The sequence below is a fragment of the Dipteris shenzhenensis genome, chromosome 1 (assembly GCF_047967505.1).
Source record: "Dipteris shenzhenensis isolate YYH24624 ecotype China chromosome 1, Dip_SZ_1.0, whole genome shotgun sequence".
Taxonomy (NCBI): Eukaryota; Viridiplantae; Streptophyta; class Polypodiopsida; order Gleicheniales; family Dipteridaceae; genus Dipteris; species Dipteris shenzhenensis.
The window spans coordinates 69,877,506-69,889,856 of NC_141596.1; the positions used below are offsets into that span (position 1 = coordinate 69,877,506).

A 12,351-nucleotide genomic window follows, 5' to 3' on the forward strand; every position below is an offset into this window, starting at 1 on the left:
TACAGGCATTACCTGTCTACCCAAGCTCAACTTTATTGCTCTAACAAATGGTTGGTTTGGATGGTGGCAGGTGAGTAGACCCTGACCTCGAAGCCTAGACTACTTGACAGATTTGACATTGTTGTATTGATTCTTTGCTTAAGTTTGCAAAATCAATATAAAGAAAAATTCTATTGCCAATCCTCTTGTTTTCCGTACCAAAATTTTGGATTACAATATTGTCAAAAGTTACTTCAATTTAGTTTTCATAAAGAATTTCAATCCAATTCTCATATACATCTTTTTATAATTATCCAAATGATTGAATTAATTGTATGGTACATTTATTGATGGGAATATTAAATCTAAGCACACACACTAATCTCCCAACTAGCCTTTGGTTGGGCTAGTACCATACAATTAATTCATAATCATAGGATAATTTTAAGCATGGTCAAATGTTTTTCATTGGAATTATTTTGTGTCCCTTTCCTCTGTTTACTAATGATTACATTTTATGTGTAGAAACACTCGCTCCAGAAATTGGATTATGCATCTACTGATGGCATTGTGCTTTATATCACTTTTTACACTTATCATAGAGATCCATTTTTTTTTTGCATTTACTATTAGGTGGGGAGTAAGTTCCACATGGTGGGCTTACTCCCCACCATGTGGTCTTACCTCTGCGTTGGGGGTGGGACACACACACACATTCATTTTTCCATTTACTTGCTCCCCCCCCCCCCGCCCCCCCACACACCATGTTAAGATCGAGACTGAGAGATTGGACACACACACACACACACACACACACACACAATTTTAGGATCGACTGGAGCTATTCTAGCCCTAATATACACTATAAAGATTTGCATCAATCTTGTTGTTGGACCATTCCACCATGAGCGTTGATGTTTGGAACTTGCTACATGTAGTCAATAAGAAACTCATCCGAAAGTCTAAATGTATCCCATTCTTCTTGATTTCTAGGACAAATTATGCTAGAAGCAATCCTGACAGGGGGTACACAGAGTCATTTCAAAAGATTATCCTTCGTAGTCTCATCGTAATGAAGGGCCATCTCCCTAATGTGCCTCACAATTGATTGGAGCTATTCTAGCCCCAATATACACTAAAAAGATTTGCATCAGTCTTGTTGTTGGACCATTCCACCATGAGCGTTGATGTTTGGAACTTGTTGCATGTAGTCAATAAGAAACTCATTCGGCAATCTGAATGTATCCCATTTTTCTTGATTTCTAGGATAAATTATGCTAGAAACAATCCTGACAGGGGGTACACAGAGTCATTCCAAAAGATTGTCCTTCGTAGTCTCATCGTAATGAAGGGCCATTTCCGTGATGTGCCTCACACAGAACTAGTATTTCAGGAGTAGGTTGATATTTAATCCCTCAAGAATACTAGTAGCCTCATCAACCAAATTGGTAAAGGCATAGGTAGACATTTGGAGACAATCCAAGCCATGAGAGCATGCTTTTGTGAATTGCAAAAAAAGGGAAACGAGAAGGGATGGTGAGCTTCTATCAGAATGATGGTATGAAGTGGACGATGTTGGCATTGAGAGGAGATAATGAAAACTCTCATGTAATGTATGTGTGTGTATGCGTGCTCAAAAAAGCATGTGAGTGCTAATAGATGTAGTGTGTGAGTGTCTAGTTGGGGATCTATGCTACCCTAACCTAAACAATATGAAGCTTGCCAAGATATTAAACATGTGTGTTCTTGGCAAGACATTAAACATGTGTGTGTGTGTGTGCACGTGCGTGTGTGTGTGTGTGTGTGCATGTGTGTGTCTAACATGCACTAGTATACCTGCTCCCTCACGACTACTAATCTACTGTGAGAAGCTCTATTATAGAGCTATTCCAGAGCTGCTTCTTTGCTATTCTAGAGCAGCAAATGGTTCAGACTGTGTAGGCTTCACTCATCCTACTAAGAACGAGTTAGGTAATGGTAGCAAGTCACGCATCTTCTCTAGTTGCGTATGGATCTAGCATTCCACCAACAACTAGGACCAGAGTACACACAGTTTTAATAGAATACGTGATTTCTTCCTAGATGCAAAGATGAAAGGAAGCCAGGCGAGAGAAGGCCATAATGATCTAGTGTTCCTCCATTGTTGTGAGCTAGGTTGAAGCAAGCCTCGATCATGTCGTTCACCATTTACTCCACTCCACAGTTTGTCTCGAGTCCAACACTATGGAAGAAATAGGAATTCGCTTTTCATGTTGCTCCCTCACAGTGTGGCTATAGTCTTGCATTGTGGAGAGGTGCTGGAGGCAAGTAAGCAGAAGGTAGGAGAGGACTGAAAGGGGTTAGAGGCACTGATGAGGTGAGGCTCAAATGGAGCAAGAGAGTGTGATGGAGAGCATGATGGAGAGAGCCAATGCCATCTTGTACACACAAGAGTTATTGCCGGCCGCCACATGAATTTCCCCACCGTGTACTTCCCATCATGTAGTATTAATGTCTGCACAGGTACCATTGAACTGCCCATAGCTAGGACAGATTTATCTATCCTTACACATAGGATTCCCTCAAAAAAAAAATCATGTATTCCTCATGAATTTACAAGCTAGGAAATTCCTCATGTATATGGTCACGAAAGAGGTGAAGGCATGGTCCTCAAGGTATGCCTTCCATTACTAATCATTTAAAATTATAAGAAGTGGACAAGGAGGCCCTTAGGGGTAAGCTCATACTTCCATAGTGACTTGTCCAATTTTGCAGATAAGATAATCAACTAGGACATGATGTTGCAATGAGTTCTTCTATGGCATCTTTGGTAATGGTTCTAGTGGTAAAGCATACAAGTCAATCAAGAGTTGCCTCATGACCTTAAGAGATGTTTCTCAAGACTCCAAGTGCTTTAAAATTTATTGTCAAGGATTCCGACCTAGAGCATAAGTATCATGCGAAAGTCCACAACTACAGCGCTACCACTGAAGATTTCAAAGTGTACTATATTATTAGACAAACCAAGAAAGACCATGGAACTATATATGCAAAAGGATAAAGCTCTAGTAATCAAGTTTGTCCACAATGATGGATGTCTTGCACAATCCTCACTACTCGCAAAAGGTAAAGGTGCTTGACTTAAGGGGTAAAATCAATATACATCAAATTTAAATTAAATGAAGCAAAAAAAATTTGCCAAAATGATCTATTTTTTAGGTTTTATTTGCACCACTACCACCAGTAAGTGCAATCACTCATCTCACCTTTCTTTCTAGGGAATTGTTTCCTCTCATATCCTAGATATTTTGGATTCCTCACAATTCATTCTTATTCAAAACCTTCTTCTTGTGGTAATTTTTGGTATTGGATTTTTATCAACTTACTAGTTGAACATCTTTCCATGGATTAAGATGATGAGATTGATGTGAGTTCTTTTTATAAGAGTGATGTACCCCATGATGAACCTTATTCACTATTTCCTCAACCTCGTTCATCAATTCCAAGTTATTCCCATCTATGGCCTTCTCTTCCACCATTGACTTCCCTTTAGAAGTTTGTCACAACTTTTTGTTCCATCACCTCCAAGACCTAGTAGGCTAGCTAGTTGTTGCACATCCAGAAACTGACTTTATTGAGAACATGCCTCTGGCAGGGATAGGAGACAAAGGATCATGAGCAAAAAGAGAAGGGAGAGGAGGGCAAGAGTGTGCCATTTAGAAAATATGGACATTCCCTTGGAAACTCGGTATTCTTGGTGCTCAAATGAGGGATGGCACCATTAACACATCCATAATGAAATAAGCAAAAAGATAGAGAAAGAGAATCTACTGAACCTAATGGTTTTCTTCTCAAGTGCACCATCCTCTTTGGACTCCCAATCTTGACCTCTTAGCATGCAAAATTTCCATGTTGAAAAAGTCATCATAAGTGGGTAACCAAAGCTCAATTTGATGGTCTAGAGCCCGTACATCAAAATTCCTTGTCATTGGATGGTCTCACAATCGAACAACAAGGAAGATGCTTAAACTTTGCTCCCAAAGGTAGGGACTTAGTAGGCAAGTTTGTACAATCTAAAGCCCTTACATCAATTGGATGGTCTCATAATCAAAGAATTAGATGCTTAAACTTTGTAAACTTCTCTCAAGGTAGGGACTTAGTAAACACTTTGTTGGATTAGATGAACAATCCTTAAGTCCAAGGGGTACCAAATATTAATGTTCTTGGAACCCTGATGATCTTTTGTAATCTTTGCCACGTCCATGATCCTCTGCTTATCACGAAAGATCATTGTAGCTTCCCCTCAAGGAGCCATCTAAGCCATATAGCTTCACAAGCAATCCTAGCGTCAGAGATAGTGCCATTGTGGCTTGCTCCTTACTAGACTAGCTTCTAACATACGTTGGAATCTCTCTTTGCAAAATATTATGAAGCAAAGGAGCTTCTTATCTTGACAAAACAAGCACCAAGGACTACCTATGATAAACCAACAAATTAAAAAAACTCAAAAATAGAAACATATCTTCCCCCAATTACAAGAGAGAAGACAAAACTCCAAACTCAAAAGCGCCTTCACTTAATGACTGACCAAATCTAATCTATTAGTGCTAAATTAAATGCTAAATTAAAATACGATGTCTACCCATGGGCAAGGCAAATTGAATGCAAAATATAAGCCCTAAACACTCAAACCTTCCTTCAAAATGTGGATATCACCAAGGTTCTTAAAGCATTCAAGTCAACCACTTGATGAAAGGATAGCCACTTGCAACCCTCAAACAAGCCTATAGAGCTGCCTCCTTTAGTGCCTCCATCTCCAACTAGCCTATCCGCTTTTAATATCCATCATTAGGAAAAAAGGGAGCTCATTTTGGGACCCTGTAAGAAATTCACTATTTTCTCTTTTCTCTCTCTACAAAAGCAAGAAAATATGGATACTTGCGTGAGAAATGTCAGTGTGAAAAGGAATAAATATACTCTTTCCCATGCTTTACATTCAATGTTCATATAAGAGCAACACTTTTCTGTGCAAAATTTGGTGATTCTGACACCGCAGACGCGTCCGGAACGGCCCAAAACCTCAAGAACGACACTGGAAACGCTGGAATCGAACATCTGGAGGCCCGAAAACGGCCAAAAAAGGTCGAAAAGTGAGATTTGCAAAAAAACACGATTTGGTGGTGATTCTGACACCGCAGACGCGTCCGGAACAGTCCAAAACTTCAAGAACGGCATTGGAAACACTGAAATCGAACATCCGGAGGCTCGAAAACGGACAAAAAAGGTCGAAAAGTGAGATTTGCAAAAAAACGCGATTTGGTCACCAAATTCTGCACAGAAAATAAATTTTTAAAGATTCAAATTAGATCACCTTATTAATGTGACATGCTTCTACGAACATATAGTACTATTTCTTTTTCTTATTGTCATCTTCTTTTGCTGAATTTTCAACGTTACGTTGGCCCACTCCTGATTGGTTGAGAGCCTATTTTCTCTCTCTTCTAAAAGGCCCCCAAATGAGCTCCCTTTTTTTCTAATGTGCCATTCTCACCTTGCAAATAACTAAATAGAGCGTAAAGGACTAAGAGGTCCAAAGCTAAGCCTTGAAGATAAAAAGGTTAAGGGGTCAAGTAGCCAAACTCTACAAAAAATGACCCCATGAACAATTTAAGAAGACAAGTGAAACCAGGAATTGTTGGAGGCAAAATAAGTGGCTCAATGAAGTAGACAAGCAAGTTTATTTGAAGACAAGCCATTGACATTGATAGTAATGCATAAAGGGAAGCTGTGAGTACATGGCATCAATGTAAGGTGAGCATAACTAGAAGAGGTAAATAGTGCCACCTAAACTAGAGGAATGCCCATCATGCCGGCTGGAGCTGAGAGGAATGCTAAAGAATCACCCACAATGGAGCGAAGAGAGAGACAGTCACAAGCCCCGTAAGGAAGGCAATTACTACTAGCAATGACGCATTGCTGCAAGGACAGGAAAGGTTCACGCTCCCTTGTTTGCAACTTAGGAACTCTTCAAATAACTTCTTTCCCCTAAACTTCAATCCATATCTCCCATTTCAAAATGGAGAACCAATATGAATATTTGCATTTTGAGATTAAGCATACGACATTTTAAAGGAGAAAGGAATTCTCCACAAACTAGCATAGCTCTTCAAGCATAAGTTGAAGTAAACTCAAGTTTGATGGTTTTAGCACTTACAAAATGATTGTTGCATGAATTAGATCACTACACACCCATCCTTGATGGCAACACAAGAGAATGAAGTAATTTCTGAATGATGTAGACCATTGCAAGGGCTTCCCTCTTCGTAGTTGTATAGTTCACCTTTGCATCATTCAGTTGGCGTGACTTGCAAAGCATATAGGATAGTCCATGTTATACTCTCCTAGCTGCACCAACACACACCGTATTGCAAACTTTGAAGGATCCACCCAAGATTTGAGTAGCTCTAATGCCTCTTCATCTACTCTGGAGAAGCGTGTTAGTGCAAAATGCCCTGGTCACTGGCTAAAAATAACAGGCCAGAAGACTGATCCCTGTCAAGATTGTCTGGAACTTGATACTCCTGAAGAGCTTTCTCGCATCCTTCTCCTATTTAGAATGACATTCTGGTGAATTATCAAATCTTTGGCTCAAAATAAGTGATTTTCCATGGCCAATTTGATTCCTCCTTTCAAGGGTGGACCTGGCCAAGTCCCTTGGGCATCCCTGAGATTGTTTCACCCGAGTGCCAAATTACATCTTCTGTATGTACCCCTTGTATCTCCACCTTCTCTCCCCTTCTCTTCCTTTAATCCTCTCTCTCTCTCTCTCTCTCTCTCTCTCTCTCTCTCTCTCTCACACACACACGCACACGCACGCACACACACACTTCTATACGTCTGAGTCAGCTCAAGCGCACAATCGAGAGCTGGTCTCCTCGGTGAGTGAGGGCTGCCTGCAATCTGAACTGATGATCTGCCCCTGATTAGGGACTTTTATAGGGCTTGGATGCCCTCTAACTGGCTTGACCTTGTAGGAGGGAAAGTGCCCATTAAGAGCTATAGATGGTTTTGTGAATCAAAATATAAAACTTTGGTTGTGGTATGGTTAATTCTGTTATGAACCACCTACAATGCTGTTCTCTTAGGGAGGCAGATAACACATTGAAATCTAGAATTATTTATTCAACAACTACTCTGCAGTCAATGTCTTCTTTTACCAAACAAACAAAATAAAGAGGATAATTCTATGGACAACATACAAGAATGTAAGTTCAATTTCAAATAGCTAAAGGGATACGTGGAAGAAAGAATGGTACACAATAAATTTTACCACTAGCAGTCTAAATGAGATACCTCGACATAAAATTTTCCGCTAGCGATCTAAGTGAGATACCTCAACTCGGAGTTGCACACACATAGCTCATAGATGTCTTAAGCACACATTGCTCATAGCAAGTGATTATTGCAATATCAAGCTTAAATTTTGTGAATATTTCGTAATGTATCCCCTAAGAATGAGGATGGCAAGGCTGGCCTATGAGCCATTTCTTATGCAAAGGAAAAGAAATGAATTTGAATGTTCTTTGACATGAGGCCCCAAATAAGTCTCACTGCTTCATTAAGAGGGCTCATTCTTGTAGTCCTTTGTTGACCAGCTTCCTCTGCCTTCTTTGGTATGCATCATAATATTTTATGATAAGTAGGCCAAATTAATTGATACTAGCACCCTTCCATTGCAACAATAGCATTAGAAGAGGCTTAGAGACAAATTTCTGATTACAGTGATGAGTACACAGACCAAGTTACAAACCTTGGAAGCAATCCTTTCCATAGCCATGCCAGTCCACTAACAAAGACTAATGTCACAGTGATTGTCTACCAACATTCTTTTGTGCTCCAAAATACGCACTATTTCCACCCTGTCCCAAAGCAGCAAGATATCAATCTCTATGGAAGGTAAAATCTTTTTAACCTGAAGGTCATGACAAGTTTTTCATGTACTGGAAAATCTTGTTCCTTTGCCTTCTGCACTTCTTTCTCAGTTTTCTACCCGCACTAGTGCTTGTACCTTGCTCTTGAACGATTCAGTTGATACAGCTTTTCAACTCAGGTGTACATCGTGTGTGCTACCCCGTGCAAATTCATATGAAGGTCTAGCCCCCTTTTAGAGATGTGAAATGCTGTGTAAGGCATGTTAGTGCTTCTACCTCAGCTCTAACTATCACCAAAGGCATTTCTGCAGACAATGTCTCCAAATAATTTTAGCTGTCTAGTATTCCGGAGTAGCTGACCCTCAGATTTTGTAATTTGATGACATTTCCTACTCTCTTTTTAAGACCCCCCCCCCCCCGACCTGATGTGGCAACTGTAAGCAAACCATAAAGATTATCAACCTGCTAATTCTTCCATACCTGCAAGAGGATTCTGCAAAATTGATGCTTCATCAATGTCAATGAAATTTAAATCTTCTGTACATGGTCTACGCTACAGTTTAGAAATGCTATAAATATGTGCAGCTTGTGCTTCAGATATCCAAATCATCATCGGGATCTTCATCAGAATCTGGTCGTTCATCATCTGAATCCCTTACATAGTTTATGGCTCCTGCTCCACTAGAGGATGACCTATTATCTATATTCAACTTAGCAAGATCCCTCTCAACCACACCAACATCAATGAGAGTCGACCGCATGTCTGGTCTACCATTGTATATGTGAGATTCTCTACCATCTCCTGTGATACAAAATGCAACTCAGGTTTTACTTTTATAACAAGGATACAAAACGAAGGCAAATGACACAAAAGACATGAAATGACCTCACCTTGGTCCTCAAATGGCAGGATACAACTCAAGTTTTACTTTTATAACAAGGATACAAAAGGAAGGCAAAGGACATAAATAACATGAAATGAACTCACCTTGGTGCTCAAATGGCAGGACAACATTTGCTCTATCCTCCCGTTCCTTGTCAGTAAGCTGCAAATTGAACTGCACCTGCTCCATCATGGCATCAAGAATGCAGCTCAACTTTTCAAATTTCACAATTGCACAGGAAACGCCTGAACTAGTTTGTATTTACCTGTGGTATTATTTTCCAATTTTCAACTTGTGTCCACATTGTCCTGGGGAAGAATTTCACTTTAAAGCCCTCTGTCTTGAACTCCTCAACCTGTTGATAGGCACAATATCCATAGCCTTTAAAAGCGTTCAATGTGCAAAGTTCAAACCTTGCATCTGGAAAGGAAATCACCTGCTCACGCACTCTCCCATTTCTCCGCTTTTGTCGTATTCGTACAACTCCTGTGTTTGAAATATTTGAAGGAGCATCAAAAGTAATCTCATGAGAATCCTTCTGAGATTCCAAACTCCCCAGTTGTTCTATAGACACGACTGTGCTTGATATGTACTCAAGAACACTCACAGTTCTTGAATCATGCAGATCAGAATGCATCAACCACAATACAGATGACACTTCACCTGCACCCAAAAAAAATGTCAGGATGATTCCTAATGGACAAAAAATATAGTGGTATAATAAATTGCATCTATAGTGAAAAGAGGACTGGTTGGTTCTGCATCTGCGATCCGAGGAAACCATCTCCTTCACCATGCAGAACATGCAGAACCATACTGATCCAAACCATTCACAAAGGTTCTTGGGAGTCCGTTCAATGAGAACATGATTTCTAGAGCTTAATCATATCTAAATATGGAATATGCCCAAACTCATCCTCTAAAAACACAACACATAGGTCGACCTAACCCAACAAACAGGGTCGGGTCGGGTCGAGTTAATCCGATCAAGTTGGGGACATGATTAGCCCCCAACCCAGCCCCGTCCTGGCCAGCTCCTAGGGCGGCCTGATCACAGGTCAAGTGCGCCCCTCAAGTACCCCAAAACAGCCCAAACCTGCCAAAACAGGTCAAATGGACCCCTGGCCAAACTCATTCATGGTACTCTAGCGAGGTAGTTACCCTGGTACGGGTCCACCCCCTTCCTGTCCTACATTGATCTATCCTCTCATTGGGCAGCCACACCCACAAAGCAGCCCTGTAAGACGGGAGCAAGAAGGATGCAAGGGAGCAGAGAGCAAAACGTAGTGTGCAATAGATAAGATAAGAAACTACAACAGTGGAGGTGGTTTTGTCTAAGTGACAAAACCACACTAACCCACTAACTGTGGTTAGGGGAGGAAACCTCTAGTGAGGGAAAAGTGCCCCTAACTCACTTATGGATTACATTGGTCACTGCCTAGAATATGTCAATAATTCTAACACCCCCTACAGTGCCAATGTGATGATGTACAAGAAAGTGATCAATCACCAAAAGGAGATAAGTTCAAGGCACTGCGAAATCAAACTTATCACGTGGAAGTGCTTTGGTGAAGATGTTTGCAACTGTTGACACATAGATCATACTAATCTCTCCTGCATGCAACTTCTCTCTGACATAATGATAATGAACCTCAATGTGCTTCATGCGAGCATGAAACACAGGATTCTTTGCCACTGCTATAGCACTCTGACTATCAATGAGAATCAGAGAAGGACCCTCCAATAAGAGATGAAGATCAACAAACAAACGATGCAGCCAAACACATTCAATTGTCACTGTGAAAGCTTCCATGTACTCAGCTTCACATGAGGAAGTAGCCACAGTAGATTGTTTCTTGCTTAGCCAAAAATTGCAAGCTTTGCCCAAAAAGAAACAATTACCACTTGTGGATTGTCTAGTGTCATAGTCTCCAACCCAATCTGAGTCACTGTAAGCCTACATCTGCAAGTCACCCCCCTTGGGAAAAAACAAGCCATAAGACTTTGTGCCTTGCAAGTAACGGAAGATGTGTTTTACAGCCTGTCAATGTGTTGTCTTTGGGCTGTGCATATACCTGCTCACATGAGATACTGCATACTGAATATTGGGCCCTGTATTGCACAAATAAATGAGGCATCCAACAGCTTGGTTGTAAAGTGTGGCATCCATTGATTCACCTACATCATACATAGTAAGCTTCAGCCCTGGCTCCATGGAAGTGGTTGTAGGCTTACAGTCTTGCATGTTGAATCTATCCAAGAGCTTTTGCAGCCATGGCAATAACCGATCTGATAGTTGTCATCCAAGATGTAGGAGCAAAAGTCTCCTCATAATTATGCCATTTTTCTAAGCATGGCCTTTGGCAACCAGTCGTGCCTTGTATCTAACAATAGAGCCATCTGGCTTCCTTTTCACTTTGAAAACCCATTTGGTACCAATGGCATGTTTTCCCTGATGGTAAATCCACAACATCCCAAGTCTGATTTTTCTCAATGAACTGCAATTCATTGTGCATGGCATTCATCCAGTGCACATTATCCTTGGCTTCTTCGAAAGTATCAGGTTCTTCTTCATCAAGAAGAATACCTACATAAGCTGATTCAACAAAAAGTGCCCCTCCTACGTGCCTTGCTGCAATAGGAGTCCTGCCAGGCAAAGGTGCCTCAAGTCTACTCTCCCTGAGAGTCTGTAGCAACCAGTTCGGAACTGTTTTTGCTGCATGTATCTCTTGAATCACTTGCCTAACAACATCATCCACTGCCTGTGGAGGAACAAAATCAGCATGTGGCTCAATCGGGGCATGTGGAGCAAGTGGAGGCTGCTGTAAATGCTGATTTTCAGCATGAGCATCAGCTGGGGAACCAAAAGCAATAGGAAGAAACCCCTTAAAAACATCATTTGAAAAAGCTGGAATAGTGAATTCAGCATGTGTATGAGCTGAATTCTCTGAAAAAATCACATCTCTACTCACAAAAATCTTACGTGTGGCAAGATTATAGAGACGATAGCCTTTGCTTTTGGCACTATACCCAACAAAGATACACTTGAGTGCCTTATCTAACAACTTATGGTCGAAACTCCACAGGCACGTGAACATGTGTAACATATCCAAAAACACGAAAAATGATCCAATGAAGGCTTTCTCCCATGCCAAGCCTCATAGGGAGTGATTGTCTTCAAAGCCTTTGTGGGAGCCCGATTCAAAACATAATTGGCACACATGAGCCCTTCGAGCCAAAATCTGTGAGGCAACTTCTTCCATCTCCATGAGAGTTCTATTTTTCCGCTCAGCTTTGCCATTTTGCTAAGGGGTAAGTCTCACTATAAGCTGATGTGTGATGCCTTTCTCCTTCAAAAATGCCTCAAATTCATGAGACATATACTCCCCCCTCTGTCAGTGCGAAGTGTCTGCACCTTGAGTCCTGTCTCATTTTCAACCTTGTCCACAAAGTGTTTGAAATGCATAAACACATCTAATTTTTTCTTCACGCCATAGACCCAAGCGTATTTTGTGTAGTCATCTATAAATGTGACATAATACAGATAACCACCCAAAGCAGGTGTCCTCATGGGACCA

The 12,351-nt window shown here is 40.8% G+C and overlaps 1 protein-coding gene across 5 annotated transcripts in view; it reads right to left on the bottom strand.

Moving 5' to 3' along the window:
* Positions 1 to 7,603: 7,603 nt before the first annotated feature.
* The window catches only part of LOC147906297 (elongator complex protein), a 38,137-nt gene continuing 33,389 nt past the window's right edge, over positions 7,604 to 12,351 (bottom strand). Inside the window, exons 6-9 of one of the 5 annotated variants that reach the window (XM_087384123.1) lie at positions 9,210 to 9,436; positions 9,039 to 9,128; positions 8,878 to 8,953; positions 7,604 to 8,691 (exon numbers count right to left, since the gene is read on the bottom strand). In XM_087384123.1, the coding sequence (XP_087240249.1) occupies positions 8,483 to 8,691; positions 8,878 to 8,953; positions 9,039 to 9,128; positions 9,210 to 9,436 (602 nt within the window). In that variant the 3' untranslated portion in view covers positions 7,604 to 8,482. The remainder of the gene's footprint in view (positions 8,692 to 8,877; positions 8,954 to 9,038; positions 9,129 to 9,209; positions 9,437 to 12,351) is intronic. The other 4 variants (XM_087384136.1, XM_087384128.1, XM_087384114.1 and 1 more) reach the window with 4 other exon arrangements.